This window comes from Stegodyphus dumicola, chromosome 10, assembly GCF_044657685.1.
Source record: "Stegodyphus dumicola isolate Sdum_Otavi_A_Nest chromosome 10, ASM4465768v1".
NCBI lineage: Eukaryota > Metazoa > Arthropoda > Arachnida > Araneae > Eresidae > Stegodyphus > Stegodyphus dumicola.
This window is the reverse complement of record NC_140777.1, coordinates 15482400-15500921: the sequence shown is the minus strand read 5'-3', so window position 1 is coordinate 15500921 and position 18522 is coordinate 15482400. Positions and strand designations below refer to the sequence as shown.

General features: G+C 35.6%; 1 protein-coding gene across 6 annotated transcripts in view; it reads left to right on the top strand.

The window, feature by feature from the left end:
- The window catches only part of LOC118182924 (sushi, von Willebrand factor type A, EGF and pentraxin domain-containing protein 1-like), a 205281-nt gene that overhangs the window by 74953 nt on the left and 111806 nt on the right, over positions 1 to 18522 (top strand). For all 6 annotated transcript variants that reach the window (XM_085824664.1, XM_085824665.1, XM_085824663.1 and 3 more), the window contains exons 8-9: positions 3608 to 3781; positions 10803 to 10982. In XM_085824664.1, coding sequence (XP_085680790.1) covers positions 3608 to 3781; positions 10803 to 10982 — 354 coding nt within the window. The remainder of the gene's footprint in view (positions 1 to 3607; positions 3782 to 10802; positions 10983 to 18522) is intronic.

Below are 18522 nucleotides of genomic sequence, written 5' to 3'. Positions count from 1 at the left end.
ATATTATCAAAGCACGTCATCTAAACTGTTGAATTATGCTTTGAAATAGTAATTTGTTTACTTCATGGTGCGCAGGCTCTGGGGTGTCGAAAATTTGCTAGACGTATGTGTACGTTAAGATATGTGACGTATGTGCATGTTACATGTGTATGTGAGGTAATGTTACGTAAAAGAAATAAGATTTTTAATAGTCAAATTATTCATAATACGGAGTGGTACACGAAATGTCATAACATGTAATCACCTCATAAAAATTGGAATACTGAATATAGAATGTTAAAAGACGCGTATTCATGTGCTTCAGAAAGTCCAGTAGATGTCAGTATCGGACTCTAATTTGTTGCAAAACCGTAGTTTGTTAGATAACGGATAACGTATGTTTTGATGTCGAACACAATGTGAAAGTTTGTAATTTTTTTAAAGAAATTAAGAGTTTGGCTCTGCGCAAAGACGTTTTGCTCTTTGATGATTTTTGCTGAAATGGGCCAGACCAATCAAAGACCGTTATCAGCACCTAATTCTTCGTCGAGATGACATCCGACCTAAGTCTTGTAAACGATCGGATTTGAAGTCATCCCGACGTATTTACTAAGTGTTGGTAAAAGAGAGGTTACACAGGTACACAAGACCATTGTTGCCATGTCAGAGCCTGAAAACATTGGAGCAGTTCACATAGCTTTGACACGAAGTTCCAGCATTTCAATAAGGAAGATTGTTGCTGAATTAGGAACATCTCATAGGTCAATCCAAATGATTCTGATCTTTGATCCTTACTTGCTCCCTTACAAAATGATACTTGTCCATAGATTATCAGCATAGGACAAAAAGCAAAATTTGATTCGTGGTTAGTGAAAGAAAATCATGTTCTGAGAAACAGATGGTTTACGACGAGGTATATTTTAATTTAAATGGTGTGATGAATAAAAAAAAATGTTCGATTCTGGGCAAGTGATGTAACAAACTCAAATGCACTCTTTTGCAAAAAAAATCGAAGCACCATGAAGGAAGTGGTTGTTTTTGCTGAAATTGAATATGCGTAGAGCTCAAACCAGATAATAAAATGATTAAAAAATCAAGGCCATAGTACCTGTTCACGGCTCACAATCACCCATTGAATGTTCAAATTAGTAGTTGGTCGAACCGCCCTTGGCGACAATGCATGCTTGAATTCGCCGAGGCAAGGAGTGGAAGAGGTTCGTAATGTCATCCTGCGACACATTCTGCCAGCCATTCATCAACTGTTGCTCCAGATCTGCGATATTTTGTGATGCTCGAATCTGGCGGCCTACCATGTCCCAGACACTCTTGATTGGTGAAAGGTCTGATGACCTTGCTCGCCAAGGAAGATCATCAACCGCACGGAGATAGTCCAGAGATATGCGAGCGGTATGTCGCCTGGTATTATCTTGTTGGAAAATGGTCCCGGGATGACGTGCCATGAAGGGTAATGTAACCGGCCGCAGGATGGTATCAACATATCGTTGAACTGTTAAAGATGTACGGAGCATGATTAAAGATGACCTGCTGTCATAAGAAATAGCGCCCCACACCATCACACCAGGGGTTATGGCTGTATGCTTTTGTAAAACAAAGGCTGATTGGGACCGCTGGCCCTGTCTTCTCCAGACACGAACAGGGTGGGTCATCTGCTCCAAGAGTGAAGCGGGATTCATCGCTGAACACTATGCGATGCCAGTCTGATGCAAATGATGATCGGTTATGATGATCGGCTGCGACACCACACCAGACGACTCCGCCGATGTTGTGGGGTCAAAGCAAAGGCCTAAAGGCCTCTGTGAGCGTAACCCCGCCTCAGACAAGCGCCGTAAGATGGTGGACGGTACCACGGGAGGTATAGACGTGGCTGTAGTGCGTTGAATAGTCGACAATGATACCGTTGGGGCGGTTTGGGCCTGGCGAACAGTCATGCTATATTTACCTCGCATTTGTGTTTCTTGGCCTTCCAGAGTCTTCATTTCGTCCGCAATATCCTTGTAGCAACCATTGCTGTCAACATCTTTGCACAGCAGTGTCCGTACGCTGCAGGTGGTGGCCTATTGCTCGGTATGACCACCCAGCTTCACGCAACCACGTTCGAAGTTGTTTAGTTGTCTGTAAGGTCTTCGATATCGTCCTAATGGCATCTTTAGTTGCTTCTGCATGAATTACAATGGCAGCAACAAAAAAGATAAATTTTCCTCCTCGTTACTGGTTTTATACTTTGCGAATTGCGCACTAGATATGCGCGCTACGATCGCAATTCCTCTTCCTATGCCTTGAAACTTTGATCATTTGCATGTTCGATCAAGATGTTTTTGCATACCAAATTTCGTGACGATTACAAAAGTCCTTCTTGGTGCTTTGATTTTTTTTGCAAAAGTGTGTATCTTATTGTGCAGTTGTGCCGCACAGTTTTTGAAGACGTGTGCGGGAGAGTTGTCGCAAATGCGAAGGTTCTCTTTCAAGAAGTTGTAAAACAAAATGGTGGTCTCGTTGAACGTATTTTGCCCTAAACTTGCTTTCCATGCTGAGACAGTTTACTATACGTTAGTTTTGTAACATTTCAATGATAAATAAATGGGTGGTAAACAAAATAAAAAGTACGACATTTCGAGCGCTACTTTGCATAATTTTCTCTTGTATATATGTTATCGTGAAAGACCGAAATTGGAGAATGTCGACTCTCACCGGAGAATGTCAACATTCACCAAATATGTCTGTGAAAGATCGAATATTGCGCTACATTCTTGTATATTCGGATCCTCACCGGTGTATGTCGACAATCACAGATATGCTCTGGTGAAAGTCGAAAAGAGAGGTCATAAAGTACCATAATAGTTTAAGTTGTTGCAATAAATAAGATTTGAATCACATAATTTAGTAAGTTTTTTATGACTGTTATTTTATTTTCTCATTTAGAATGTACTGTATAATTAAGTAAGTTTTTAACTTCTATTATTTTCCTTTCTCATTTTAAATGTATTGTGTGTTTTAGGTTCTCATGTTCTTAAGTTCTTATTTCAAGTCTCAAGTGCGTTTATTCGCAACTGAATGACGGAGAAGAAAATATAATGTTGTTATATGTTCAACATTCACCATTAGTAGATGGTGAATGTCGACATTGACCGGTGTAAGTCAGAAATAAGAGTATTTGGAAAATATTTCGGACATACACCAAGAGACTATGTGAATGTTGACATTCACCGGTGAAAGTCGACATACTCCAGATTTCGGTGTTTCACCGTAACATATGCATTAAATTCTGTTTCAGTTATTTGCCGCAAATGACGCTTTCTAACAAAAATATTTTTTGTTAAGTATTTTACTTTGAGGAAACATGCACACATAGAGAGAGCATTCCCCCTTTCAATTGCCTTCAAATTAGCTTTGTCCCAAATATTATAATCTTAATTGCACTTCAGATTATACTGCTCGTTTATTTTGCGCAATATGTTTCATTCATGAAATGTATAGTTTGTTATTTGCTAGTTTCTAATATTATACAATGCTTCAAATTCTGTGGCTGCATAAGCTTTCCGGTAAAGAAATTATTAATTTCGATGATTTTTCAATTAAGATCTGATTACCATTTTCTTTCTTCCTTCAGCGTCTTGCAAAAGCTCTCCTCCATCTACTGCCAATGGCCGTGTCACCAGATTGTCTAAAGAACACGGTGGAACTGTCGTGTACTCTTGCAACTCAGACTACCGTAAAACGAAAACCGGAAATGTAACATGTCATTTCGGTACCTGGACCGGAATTACACCTGTATGTACCGACAGTAAGTGATTGTGTACGTTTTATGATATTCCTCTGTTTATCATTACGAATTTATGAAAGTATCTATTCCTCTTCAGATAAGCGTTACTGTCAACTGAATCCATAATTTGATAGTTTGTCACGAAAGAAATCTGAACTGGGATGTCGATACAAATCTGTAATAAAATTGCTTTGGAGTAAATTGCTTTTCATGGACTTTTATTTAGTAGCAAGTCAAATGATTATGATTTAATTTGCTACAGTAACTTACACTCATTTGTCGGTTACAGCCGAAAACATCGCAGACGAAAACGTCGCGGAGAAAACAACGCAAGGCAAAAACGTCGTGCTACAAAACATCGTGGGAGAAAACATCGCAGTCCTAAAACATCGTGGTACAAAACATCGTCGTCGAAAATAAAGCGGTTCAAAAACTTCGTAGTTTAAAAACATCGTCGTCGAAAATGTCGTGGTAAAAAATAAAGTATCTACAAATCGTCGCATGACGATAACATCGCAGATATGATTTTTTTCAGACATGCTTTTCGCAGACATTCTTTAATAACTGTAAATTTATATTTCCATAATGTTTGTGAGCGCAAGATGGAAAGAAGGATAATTTTTACTTTCATATTTTTTTATTAACTAATAAATTTTTGCTGAGAAAATAAGAAAGAAATTTAAGCATAGAAAATTAATGCAACTTATAGCACTTAATGGAATTTTAAACCGACATAGTTAACTAACAAAGGCCATTAATAAATAATTTTTGTAATGCTTTTACTGGTAATTTTTCATGAAAAGTATAAGCTATAAGTTGCATTTAATTATCTATGCTTAAGTACCACGATGTTTTAGAACTGCGATGTTTTCTCTTTGCGATGTTTTCTCCCACGATGTTTTGTAGCACGACGTTTTCTCCTTGCGTTGTTTTCTCCGCGATGTTTTCGTCTGCGATGTTTTTGCCGCGATGTTATCGGCGGGCACCCATTTGTCAAACCTTGTACATTGTGGAAAAAAAAAAATCAGGGAACAGTTATATCTCCCGTTCTGCTGGGCCAATAGACGAAATTCAACTTGCATCCTGTCTCGAAAGCGCCACTTATTATATATACGTATATTAAATTTATATATAGTGTTGTTCTAGCCTGTGTATTTTGACACAAAATAGGGCTTTTTCTGAAATAAAATGTTAATTTGTTTCCGTATTTCTATTCTACGACTAAATGATGCCTAAAACCAAATTTTATAAAATTTGCTGTGAAAATTAATCTGTAAATCGGAAATTCACTATGGCTCACGTTTTTTGCTTTGTGCCAAAAATAATTCACCTGGCGAACTTTTCAGTTTTACAGCTACCAATTTCACTTCCCCTTTCATTCTGCGCGAGCGGCAAAAAAGTATATGTTTTCTTTTTCTAAATATATTTCTGTCTATATTTTTACTTCATGTTATACTTTTTAATCACGGTTCTTATTTTTAGGTTTTTTTATTTTTTTATTATTTATTTATTTTTTTTTAGAATTTTATTTTAATTTTTTGAGTTGCGCTGTTGAAGTGTAGTTCTTCAAAGGCTATTTAAAAAATTTATTAATTTACTTGCATTGTGTACTTTAAGCATGTTTATTCATGTAAATATTTATTTTTTAAAAATTTGATTTTATTTATTTCAATAACATTTCTCTCGAAAGAAAACTTTTTCATCCAACATTCGCCACGATGCCTTTGAAAACTGATTTCTGCATTAAAAGAGAACATACCATAAAACATGGTAATATACATGGTAACATACCATAAACACGTCTTTCAATAGGCCGTTCAAGAAAGATATATAAATACGAAAGATGTATTATCTACATTTTAATTTAAAATGATATGAATACAATGTTTCATGTTTTTATCGCTGTACCATTGTTCACTCAATTTTATCATCTGATATTTAGTTTGTTAAAATATTATCCATATTTCGGAATTAGTTTAAAGTTTTCATTTTTAAAATTGCAAAAATCATATATATAAATTATTTGTTATCGTAATGCCTTAAAATTTTTTATCTTAATGGCTTACTGGCTCGAGAAAAACCTTAATGATTTTCTTAAGATAAATCCGCATTCATCATCACGTTTTAATCGTTATATAGCATACTCATTTTTTGAAACAGCTTGTTTTCTACAGCATTCTTACTGGTAGAGGTGTCGCCTCCCGTTTCATCAGTAATTGGTCAGAGTAAAACAGTGAAGCGATTTTTTTTTTCGATGATACTGCATGTTTTGAGAGTCTAAGCCTTTGGAAAGCATGATAAGAAAGAAAAGACTAGTTTCATCAACACTGAAAACATTTTTAGCTGGTATCCATGTACTTTTTGAATAAATTCAGGTCATACATTTTTTGAGTTCTTCACTTATGATAAGATGTTCAATGATGTAACTCATACAGCCCTTCAGTGAAAATCCAGCCGCTTCTCATGATGTTGTTTCTTTTGTCCTTTTTGCTGGTATAGGTCCAGTCTCTGGATATACACTGAAGTGACAAAAGTCATGGGATAGCAATATGCAAATATACAGATGGCAGTAGTATTGCGTAGAAAATGTATAAATGCGAAGTGCTTTGGCAGGGCTTTCATTTGTGTTCAAGTTATTCATGTAAAGAGGCTTTGACGTGATTATGGCCGCACGACGAGAATTAACAGACTTTGAATGCGGAATGGTAGTTGGAGCTAGACGCATGGGTCATTCCATTTCGGATATCGTTAGGGAATTCAACATTCCGAGATCCACAGTGTCAAGAGTGTGCCGAGAGTATCTAATTTCAGGCATAACACACCATGGACAGCGCAGTGGCCGACCACCTGCACTTAACGACCGAGACCAGCGACGTCTGCGTAGAGTTGTCAATGTTCACAGACAAGCAACACTGCGTCAAATAACCGCAGAAATCAATGTGGGACGTACGAGGGACGTGGACAGTGCGGCGAAATTTGTCTTCCTTGGGCTATGCCAGCAGAAGACCGACTCGAGTGCCTTTACTGACAGCACGACATCGCCTGCAGCGACTCTCGTGGGCTCGTGAGCATATCGGTTTGTTCCTAAAAGAATGGAAAACCGTGGCTTGGTCAGATGAGTCACGATTTCAGTTGGTAAGAGCTGATGGTAGGGTTCGAGTGTGGCGCAGACCCCCCGAAGCCCAAGTTGTCAACAAGGCACTGTTCAAGCTGGTGGTGGTTCCATAATGGTCTGGGCTGTTTTTACATGGCATGGACTCGGTCCTCTGGTGCAACTGAACCGATCATTGACTGGAAATGGATACCTTCAGCTACTTGGAGATCATTTACAGCCATGGACTTCACGTACTCAAACAACGATGGGATTTTTATGGATGACAATGCGCCATGTCACCGGGCCACAATTGTTCGCGATTGGTTAGAAGAACATTCTGGACAATTCCAGCGAATGATCTGGACACCTAGATCGCCCGACATGAATCCCATCGAACATTTATGGAACATCATCGAGAGGTCAGTTCGTGCCCAAAACCCTTCACCGTCAACACTTTCACAATTATGGACGTCTATAGAGGCAGCATGGCTCAATATTCCTGCAGGGAACTTCCAACGACTTGTTGAGTCCATGCCACGTCGAGTTGCTGCACTTCGCCGGGCAAAAGGAGGACCGACAAAATATTAGGAGGTATCCCATGACTTTTGTCACTTCAGTGTATTTTACTAGATGCACTCAGCAAAATATGATTTGAACCTCTAGATATTTCTACATGAACATGCAATTTCTCTGCAGCGGTTTTCCGCAAACTGATATTCTTTAGTCTTCTTTCAGAAACATTGGTTGTCAGCATTGACAGAAGAATGTTCCGTTTTTTGACATGTGTATTTCCATAAATTATGTATTCTTACCAAATTCTTTAAAAACTTTAGTTGTATCTTTCAAGGAGACCGCTGTTTCATTTACTAGACATTTTAACTGAAAATTAAGGTTAAACTCACCGAAGCTTAATGTGGTGATCTACTCGAGAAGAATATGACAGGTACAGTGTCGGTGGTTGAATTACCAATGTACGTAATTTGTACTTTTTTTCACGGAGTTGACGGAAAGAGTCCGGTGTTAAAATTTTGTTTGATATAAAATTAGCAGTATATGTCAACAGAGAAGAGAACCTTTTAAATTTTTAAAATTATTTTTCAAGAAAAATTTTTAAAAAATCCTAATATAACAGAAAAATGTAGCAGAAATAATAATAAATGTGAAAATAACAATAATCACTATTTATTATGTTACTAATGATTGACAAATCACAATTTGACTTTTAAAAATGTGTTTATCCTATTACGTGTTTACAACATAAAAATATATTTTGCTCTGAAAAAAAAAATGATGATATTTAAAGGCCCTTTCAAACATTTGTTTTAAAAAATTGGTTTGCATTTAATGCCATGAAATATCTTTGGGCATAAAACATCAAAATAATTTTTGGTACTGTCCCAACTGGCGATTTACCCAATGTCGTTTAGTTAGTTAACTAGTTTTATAATAGATGGCGCCACCTCTTTTCAGATAATATTTTGTTTGTAAGAGCAATGTATATGCTTATCATTTCTTTCACAAGCAACTTTTCCGTTGAATTTTCGAAGAATTATTATTAGTTATTGCTATGGTTAAACACTCCCTGTCCGCTGTACTACAACCTGAACCTGAAGAGTTATTAAAATTTTGTTTTCGAATGTTTGTTATCAATTTTTTACATTACAGAGTTGAAATAAGAAGCCAATGAAATAACTGTTATCTTAAGCGGCAACAGTGTTTAATTTTATCTCTCTTCTTTCAACGCTCTGCTTACAACATATTGTTTGTAAATAGGTTTTGAAACTCTAAACATAGCAGTATAAAATCGGCTGTATTTTGTTTTACCTCTTACCTGTTCTATTCACTATATGCGTGGAATTCTTGATATTCTAATATTTATCCATAACATTTAGAAGCTCACTTTCAGTTATATTAATATCGAATATTCATTGAAATACTTCAACCAGCTACTCTAATTTTTAAAAAAATGTCACCCTTTTATTCGCACACTGTGTTCTTATACGTACCATAAAACATAGCAAAAGAAATATTTTGCAAAACGTAAAAAATTATTAATATTAAATCGTAATATATCTGATCATGCAAATTTGAAAGATAATTCTGAATTACGAGCAGTTGATTCTTCAGTGGCTATCGCAAGATAAAATTCCTAGCTTTCGTTTTGAACGTGCGATAAAATGGCGGAAGAAAAAAAAGGCGTAAAAGCAACAATCTTAATAGCGCCACCTATCGATCCGTAAAGTAATTACACAGTTAAGTAAAGTAGATCGCCTGTTGAGAGAATATCTATTTTTATTTGTTGCCTTTACTACACACAGAAATGAAGGTAAAAATCTTATATTCTAGTAAGTTTTGCGGCTGTTAAATATTGCTGTAGCATACTTTTAGCCCAAAGAGGCGTTAGCCCAGAAGTGCTATTAGTATCGAAACGGCGTTCTGCGTCGATTCAATATAAACGGCTGTATCACTTTTCAAATTGTTGTCACCAAATATTATCGCACTGACAGTTAAATAAATTAAATAATGAATAATCTGCATGCATGTGTATGTATGTTTCTCGCATTGGGAAAAAATAACGGTACCTAGAGCCATCGAATTTTGAATAACGTAGTCCTCCACCCGAATATCGGCACCTGGAAGCCCGAATTTAATTTCGAATTTGTTTTATTATCGCTTTCATAATGTTTAAACTTTAACGAATTTTTCATTAAGAAACTCAACAATTTCAAAGCGAGCAGTGGCAACACATTGTGTGGAATAAAATATTTTTATCTCCAGCTTGCGAGACTGTGTATCAGAAATTATAAAGATATGCTGTTTTTTTAAATATTTTTAGTACAAATGCTTTCCTAACGTGTATGTGTAAATGAAAAAATGCCCATTTGGGCGTAGTATAAAATCTGAAAGGTTTTCCGATTTCTTTTTATTTATATTTTATGTATTTTATATTCTATGTATATGTATTTTAGACGTTTGGTGTACTCAGAAGTACTGAATGCGTGTATGATTGAAACCAATAAAATAAATTTCGCTCGATATAAAACGATGATAATTAAAACAACTAACGATAAAATAGCGAAGTGAAAAATTTATCCTTATCAAAGGGGGAAAAAAAAAAAAACTTTTGCTTAACATTCTTTATAAATTTAAAAAATAGCTTTTCATGCATTATTAGTAAATATTTATTAGACATTATTAATGAAAATGAAAATAAAGGAATCCCCCCCCCCCATGAATAATCCTCAGTAAAAGTTTGTTTGGAAATTTAAGGTTCAGAATAGGTTAAGATAAGTTCAGATTAGGTAAGTTTATTAAGGATTACAATAAACTGCGCAAATTATCGCTTGTCACAGATATGCCAAATTTGAAAACGCGCCACTATATGAATTAAAACTGTAATTTTTTGCCAGGTATGCTTAGAAGTACATCTACTTTAAGATGATGGTAAACATTTTACAGGTTATAATCAAAGTTTTTTTTTTTTCCTAAAAACTTATAAGAATTACTTCAATATACAAATTTTAAAAATAAATCATAAAAATGTGCGAGTTTTCTTTGGATTGGATCTAAATTTCGAATTCTAAAAGAACAATTTAAGTAAGTGTAATAAAAAAAAAAGAGATATTAATAAGTGTATGTCAAATTCAGTTAACACGGGAATTCTGGAAGCATTCGTGCGACTTTTACGAAAGTTGGCACTTTGACATCATTTGAGGCGTACGATCGACATATGGGGGGGGGGGAATGGTATGTCGTTTCAGAAAAATGTCCGATTTTGTGTCAAAATACCTATGTTAGAACGATGCTATAACGCTTTCTAAACATGAAAAGTGCAAGTTGAATTTAATCAAACTACCCAGTTGAACAGAAGATACAGAACTATACCTACCCTTGTTTTTGAACTGAGTGTAGATATAATGAATTCACAACAACATTTCTCTTTTTTAGCTCGTTGCCGCATGGATAAACTTCTCTTTCCTGGTTTGGTACCTGGAAAATCTACGTTTCAACATGGCGAATCATTTCTGCCGTCCTGTGTAAACGGTTATCGAGTTGCGAAACCGGAAGATAGTAGATTATCCTGCCAGCAAGGAAGATGGATTGGTCATATGCCGCCTTGCACTGGAGGTAATGCGGATTAGCTAGAATTCAATCAAAATATTTGCATCTACTTTAACTAAATATTAAATTTATTAAAATAGAAAAATATGTTAAATTGTTAAACATGTTTTTAGTTTCGACATTTTTGAATAATTAGCTCTGTAATAATAATTCCTATTAATATGATTTTTAGTTTCGATATATGTTTCTGATTTATGTTTCGAATGTGTTTTCGGTATATGTTTTTGATATATGCTTCGAATATATTTTCGATACGTGTTTTTGATATATTTGATTTATTTCGATATAAGTTTTTGATATATAATTCGATATATATTTTTGATACATATTTCGATATATGTTTTTAGTGCAACTAATATGTTGGATATGTTTTGTTACATGTTTTGATTGATATAGATATATTTTATATATGTGTTTTTTGATTTTTTTTATTGTGTGTGTTTTTTTTTCAGTATTTTTTTGATAATTAGTTATGTAATTTGAATAATTAATATATGTGCTGTCTTTTTATACAATTGGATATCGTATTTTCTGCATCCTGAATGCACACTGGTTTGACAGACGATGTGTATATATCTTAGATATTTTGTAAGCAAGTTTGAATAGTAGTTGACGAATAAATATATTAAATTATGAATTTTATTCTTAAATAAAAGATTTAGGTAAAAGTATAGTTTAGGGTACCCCTTGGCGAAACTTGGCTGTACGTGGATATCGATTTTGTGCAATTCCTTGACTCTTTATTTTGGGCTTGCGAACGACGCTACACAAAGCCAAAATAACAAGAAAAACAATTGCACAAACTCGGTATCCATGTACACGTCGACCTATTTTCACTTAAAAAAAAAAAAAAAATCCCAGAATTGCACAAACTTGCATTGCGCACTCCCTTTACTTTGTCCATGTACACATCGATATATTTTCACTTAAAAAGTCAAAGGAGCACTAAATTTTACAATATGGGCAAACAAAAAATAATCTCAATAAAATACATTTTAAATTAAACAATAAAAAAATATAAAAAAGGAAAAACATGTTATACATTTAAGAACTACCAAAAGTAAATATTCACTTACCATGATTTTCGAGTTCGCTTCGTACACCCAGAACCACGTAAAAATCAAAATATCAATGACTCAAATGACTTTTTCAAACCAGGTACTCTTTCTGATCGAACGCTTCGCATAGTGACCATCTGAACCTTTCTTCCTACAAACTCATTCAAATCCATCTAAATGGTTTTTACGTTCGACTAGACGCATATCCTTCCTACATACAGGACACTTATAATGGCTACTAAGTAAACCTTCATTTACACACCAGTCAATTAAAGCTCTTTTCCCCTTTCGCTCCACATCGTACAGAAACTTCATATTAATCTTACTACATTCGGCCATTCTACCGTCTAAAGAATCAAACCAACACACACCACAAAAACGCTTACAAAACATCCCAAGATTAAAAATTTCCCAGAATCATGCACCCGATTACGTCACAATAGGGTTTCCATAACATTCAACTACTCAGGCTACCATAAATGAAACAACAGCTTGGCGATAAATCAAACAACAACTTCGCCATAATACAAGGGGTACCTTAAAGTCTACTCTACCCAAGATTTAAATTAGTATTTGCAATGAGAAAAGAAGTTTAAATGATAAGTCATGTCCCACACGCGTATATGTACACTAAAATTAATCTATAGGAAAACGTGTTTTGAACAATTGACCGTTGAACTGTTTTATCCCTAGTTTACAAATTTAGAGCAATTTCTCACTGTAAACTTTTCTTGTAAAAAAAATAAGGATATATTAAAACCACAGCGCGTTATGTTGAATTTTCCAATTCACAGAGGCAGAAAACGGGCATACAAATTTAATCTGGTAAAAGTGTTTGAATATTTCTTCTTGCTTATTACGAAACATTAAAATTTTATTTGAACAATATAGAATAAATAACGGTAAAAATATATTGACGGGTGCCCTTTGGCGAAAATTGGCGATTTTTGGCGGTACATGGATACCGAGTTTGTGCAGTTCTTTTGGCTCTGTGTAGCGGCGATTTTTGCGCCAAAAATCGCCGCTACACGAAGACAAAGTATCAAGTCAAAGAATTGCACAAACTCGGTATCCATGTACACATCGACTTATTTTCACATAAAAAAAACATCAGAGCATTGCACAAACTTGGCATTGCGCACTCCCTTGACTTTTTCCATGTACACATCGATCTGCTTTAACTTAAAAAGTCAAGGGAGCACCCAATTCTACAGTAGAGTCTATAAAGTATTTCTCCCGCCTTCCTAGCACGCTTTCGTGGTGTAGTGGTTCAAGCTGTGCTGGCATTCCAGACATCCGCGGTTCAATTCCTGGCGAAGGCGATTGCTCATTTTTCATCTTGCCTGTTCCCAAAAAATACCTTATGTCTGTACAAGTCAAACAAAAAATACATAATCTCAATAAACTACATTTAAAATCAAACTATAAAATAACATAAAAAAGGAATTTCATCCTATGCATCTAAGTAATACACAAAGCAAGTATCCACTTACCTTATTTAGAAATTTTTTAGTCCTTCAAAGTGTGGCACACAAAATTCATTAACAGCATCCAAAAACTTCCTAAAATTATCTGAACTAGAATCCGCATATCGGTGTCGCCGCATACATTCACAAAAAAATAAGCGTCAAAAATATTTTCCGTAGGGCCGATATCCTTCGACGTTCAACCATACGCATTTCCTTCCTACAAACAGCCCACCAGCGGCCGAGCGGTAAAGACGCTGAACACTGGTAGTTCGGTCCGAGGTTCGAATCCCGCGAACGGGCTGGCTGCATGGGCGTTTTCGTGGTTTTCCCCATGTGTAACGTGTATACGAGGTATTTTCCCTAAGAAAGATGGCTTTAAGCAGGTAGCTATTGTGTGCTTTGAAATAATTGAATAATCGAATTCAATCCTTACTACAAACAGGACACTTATAATGGCTACTAAGTAAACCTTCATTTACACACCAGTCAATTAATGCACTTTTCTTATTTCGTTCCAAATCGTACAGAAATTCAAATTAATCTTACAAGATTCAGGCATTGTACCGTCTAAACCACAAAACAAGCAACTTACTTCGTAACCAACACACACACAAGCCCTTACAAATCTTTTTCCCGTCATTCAAAATTTACGTCAACACGCATTCGATTACATCATAATAGGGTTTCCATAGCATATAACTAGTCAGGTTACCATAAATGAAACAGCAACTTGGCGCAAATGAAGCAACAACTTGGCGATAAATGAAACAACTTCGCGATAATACAAGGGGCACCCTTCAATCTACTCTAGCCTAAATAACTACTCTATACACAGGGGAACGACCAAAAAAGAAACGTATGAAAGAGTTATTGGAAGAGAATGAAATTTGGGAGGTGTGATGTATATGTATGGCCAAAGAATGACAAGTGTTTCAGAAGAATTGAATGTTTTATTCAAGAGACAAGAACTACATATAGCAAATAAATTAATAAGGCCTTTGGCCCACCTCTTTCCCTTATACAAACTATTATCCGTCTCTGCACTGAGTCATAGAGTTAGTGAATGACCTTCTGTGAGACCTCTTGCCAAACTGAAACTCTCTGCAGTTATCGAGTTAGGTCAAGAGCATTACGTTTTTGAAAATGTAACCCAGAGAAATCTCGAAAGGAAGGGCAACTAAAAAGGGCGTAGAACATCATCGACGTTTCGAAGTGCTATAAAAGTCTCAGTGAGTGTCACAAATGACAACCAAAAAGTCTAGTAAGTAAACTATTTGGAGGCTTCTAGAAACTGGATGGAAGAAGTTCATTTGATGCTCCTTAGAATTGGCCATTTTCGAATCACACGTAACTAATTGCCTTCTAAAATCGGAATGTGAGACTGTTTGCTCAAATTGTAGTACTAGTTTGTTAGCGTATCACATTTTAATAGAAAGCCCTTGTCTTCATAACTTCGTAATTTTTTTTTTCATGATTGCTGCTAAACTGTTAACTAGCCAATCGGCAAAAATATCGCTTTTAATTTATCTGAATTTTTAAGAGAGACGGGGTTTTATCATTTAATTTAAGCTTCTTTCAAAATGGTTTTATATTTTTTAATATTATGGCTTTGCATATTTTATGTATTATTAATATTAATTTAATTTCAATATATTTTATGCGTTAAAATTACATATGGTTTCATATTTGAATTCATCTTGCGAGTTTATTTATCAATTAATCACTTCATTACACAGGGCGTTTCATACTGAATGGGACAAAAAGAAAGCATATCTGTGAGCGTTGTAATTACTTTATTTTGATAAATGAAATTTACAGTAAAACTATAGTTATACAAGTTTCTATAGATATTCTACGTGTGCCCCTCCGGTGATACGGCAAATATCTATTTGGTGTTCCACTTACTACTACGCTCGTGATAGAATATCCTTTGTTAATGATTCGAACGCTTCAGTTATCCGCTGCTTCAGCTGCTGTAAATGGAGGCGCGAACACTTTGTCTTTAACAAAACCCCATAGGAAAATATCACTAGGGGTTAGATCTGGAGATCTAGGTGGTCAACAAAGCAATGGCATATCGTTTGTCGCAACACAGCCAGTCCAGCGATCAGGTAGGGTATCGCTTAGGTATTGGCGTACGTTTTTATGCTAGTGCGTTGGACACAGTCTTGTTGCAGAGTGCAGCCGGGAACCGCTTCCTCCAACTGAGGGAACAACCACTCTGATAGCATATCTTGGTAAATGCATCCCCATTAATCGATTTGTCCACGAAGAAAAAAGTACCAAAACACAAGTGTTGGATGGGCAGAAAACGTTCACCTTCTGAAAATCACGCTGATGTTCCATCACAACATGCGGATTTTCCGTGCCTCAAAATCGTAAATTATGGCGATTAGCTTTCACAGAAACGCGAAAGGTAGCTTCATTCATGCACACAAGTCTGTTCGCGAAACTGTCTACCTCTAGCTTTTCTTGCAAATTCTCAGAGAAAGCTTTACGCAACGGTTTGTCAGAAGACGTCTGCACCATCTGATTAGGTGTATGGCCGTAATTGTAGACACTTCCGTAAAACACGCTACACTGTTACATGAGGCACACTGAGTTCAGAATTCACTCGATGCGTCCATTTTGTGGAACTTCCTAAAACCGTTTCATGAATTTCTCCAAACATTTCAGTTTTGCCTGCTGTTCGTCTTAGGCTGGTGTTCTTACACAAGCAGCACGTGTATTGAAGCTGCTTCACGCACCTTTCGATATTGACTTTACCAAATTTCATGCGAAAATGTCATTGATCGATGATAAACGATGACACTTTGACGTATTCCAAAACACAGTACGCTTTAATTTAGAATTCAAACAATAAAAATCAGCGTGAAATTTATAAATTTTCACAGGACTAGTGCCCGTGGTTTTACCGAAACGTTATCCTCAGCTGCCAAAGCGCAAATGAACGAGATAAGATATAGTGATGATTAGATAAGATAAGATAAAAATGTCTGTACAGGAGTTAAGCTACTGGCGACATCTGTTGATGAAACGGGAACTAAAACATAATTTCCTTAAAAGGTGATGGGAAAGATGGATTGGAACTAGGATCGTTAACTAGAACAGAAAGATTTCTTTGAATGTGAAACGTCTCGAGAAAATCCAGTCTCGGCAAAATCTCGAAAAATGCCTGGAGAAAACTTGAAAAAAAATTGAAAGTGTGATTTTCGGACCAACAATGCTGTGCAACAGAGGACGTCTGTGTTTCCTTTTTCCTAACATATGCTTCTTCTTCATGTTCCTTAACGCGAAATTTTAAGGCTCTCTTAGTTTGACCAATGTAAATTAAACCACACTGGCAAGGAATCCTGTAAATACCCCAGGAATTCATATGCGGAATGGGATCCTTGAGTATGGAACTCGGAATTTTATTGATAGGAGAATAAACAACCCGAAAGTTAAATGTAAAATACGTGCAGTTTTATAACTAATTGATGGAAAGAAAGGAATGACAATAAATTCTTATAATGCCCTAAAACAGAAATTACTAATGACAGCAGAATTCTCTGTCAGTAATCTGCTATTTTTGAATTTGAGACAGCGCAATTATCTTCCATTCCTCGACATTTGGGTCACATGTAACACATCCAACTTCAGTTTACCGTAAACCTTCATCGGTTTGCGTTCTACCACGTTTCAAATCATGCTATCCGACTAAAAAAAAGTTAGCTTCATTTTATTTCTTTGTTTTCCGTGCACTTCATGTTTGCTCCTCCAAATTGGTTCTTGATCAAGATCTAAATTTTTTAAAAGCAGTAGTTATTGATAAGGGCTTTTCACCCAACATTATTACCCAAGCAGTTAAAAAATTCTCGTCACATCAAAAATCTTGCTTTAGGGAATTATAGAAATTGTGTTGTCATTCTTTCTTTCAATCAATTAGCTATAAAACTGCACGCATTTTACAGAAATTTAACTTTCGGGTCGTTTATTCTCCTATCAATAAAATTCCGAGTTCCATACTCAAGGACCCAATTCCGCATATAAATTCCTGTGGTATTTATAGGATTCATTGCCCGTGTGGATCAATTTATATTGGTCAAACTAGGAGTTCCTTAAAATTTCGCGTTAAGGAACATCAAGCATATGTTAGGAAAAAGGAAACGCAGAAGTCCTGTTGCGCAGTATTGTTGGTCCGATAATCACATTTTCAATTATTTTGCAGCCAAAATTATTCAAAAAGCATCTTTCATTGGTGAATTATATTTTTATGGAGGCGTTTCACATTCAAAAAAAAAATCTCCTATGAATAAAATTCCTTTTACAATGACGTCATTTATTTTCGTCATTTTACAGAAATTTTATTCTCCTATCAATAAAATTCCGAGCTGTTGCGCAGTATTGTTGGTCCGATAATCACATTTTCAATTATTTTGCAGCCAAAATTATTCAAAAAGCATCTTTCATTGGTGAATTATATTTTTATGGAAGCGTTTCACATTCAAAAAAAAAAAATCTCCTATGAATAAAATTCCTTTTACAATGACGTCATTTATTTTCGTCATTTTACAGAAATTTTATTCTCCTATCAATAAAATTCCGAGTTCCATACTCAAGGACCCAATTCCGCATTCCTGTGATATTTACAGGATTCATTGCCAGTGTGGTTCAATTTATATTGGTGAAACTAAGAGCTCCTTAAAATTTCGCGTTAAGGAACATGAAGCAAGCATATGTTAGGAAAACGGAAACGCAGAAGTCCTGTTGCGCAGTATTGTTGGTCCGATAATCACATTTTCAATTATTTTGCAGCCAAAATTATTCAAAAAGCATCTTTCATTGGTGAATTAGATTTTTCTGGAGGCGTTTTACATTTGAAAAAAATCTTTCTGTTCTAGTTGACGACCCTAATTCCAATCCATCTTTGCCTTCAGCTTTTAAGGAAACTATGTTTTAGTTCTTGTTTCATCAATAGATGTCGCCAGTAGCTTAACTCCTGTCCAGCCATTTTTATCTTATTTAATCACTATATCT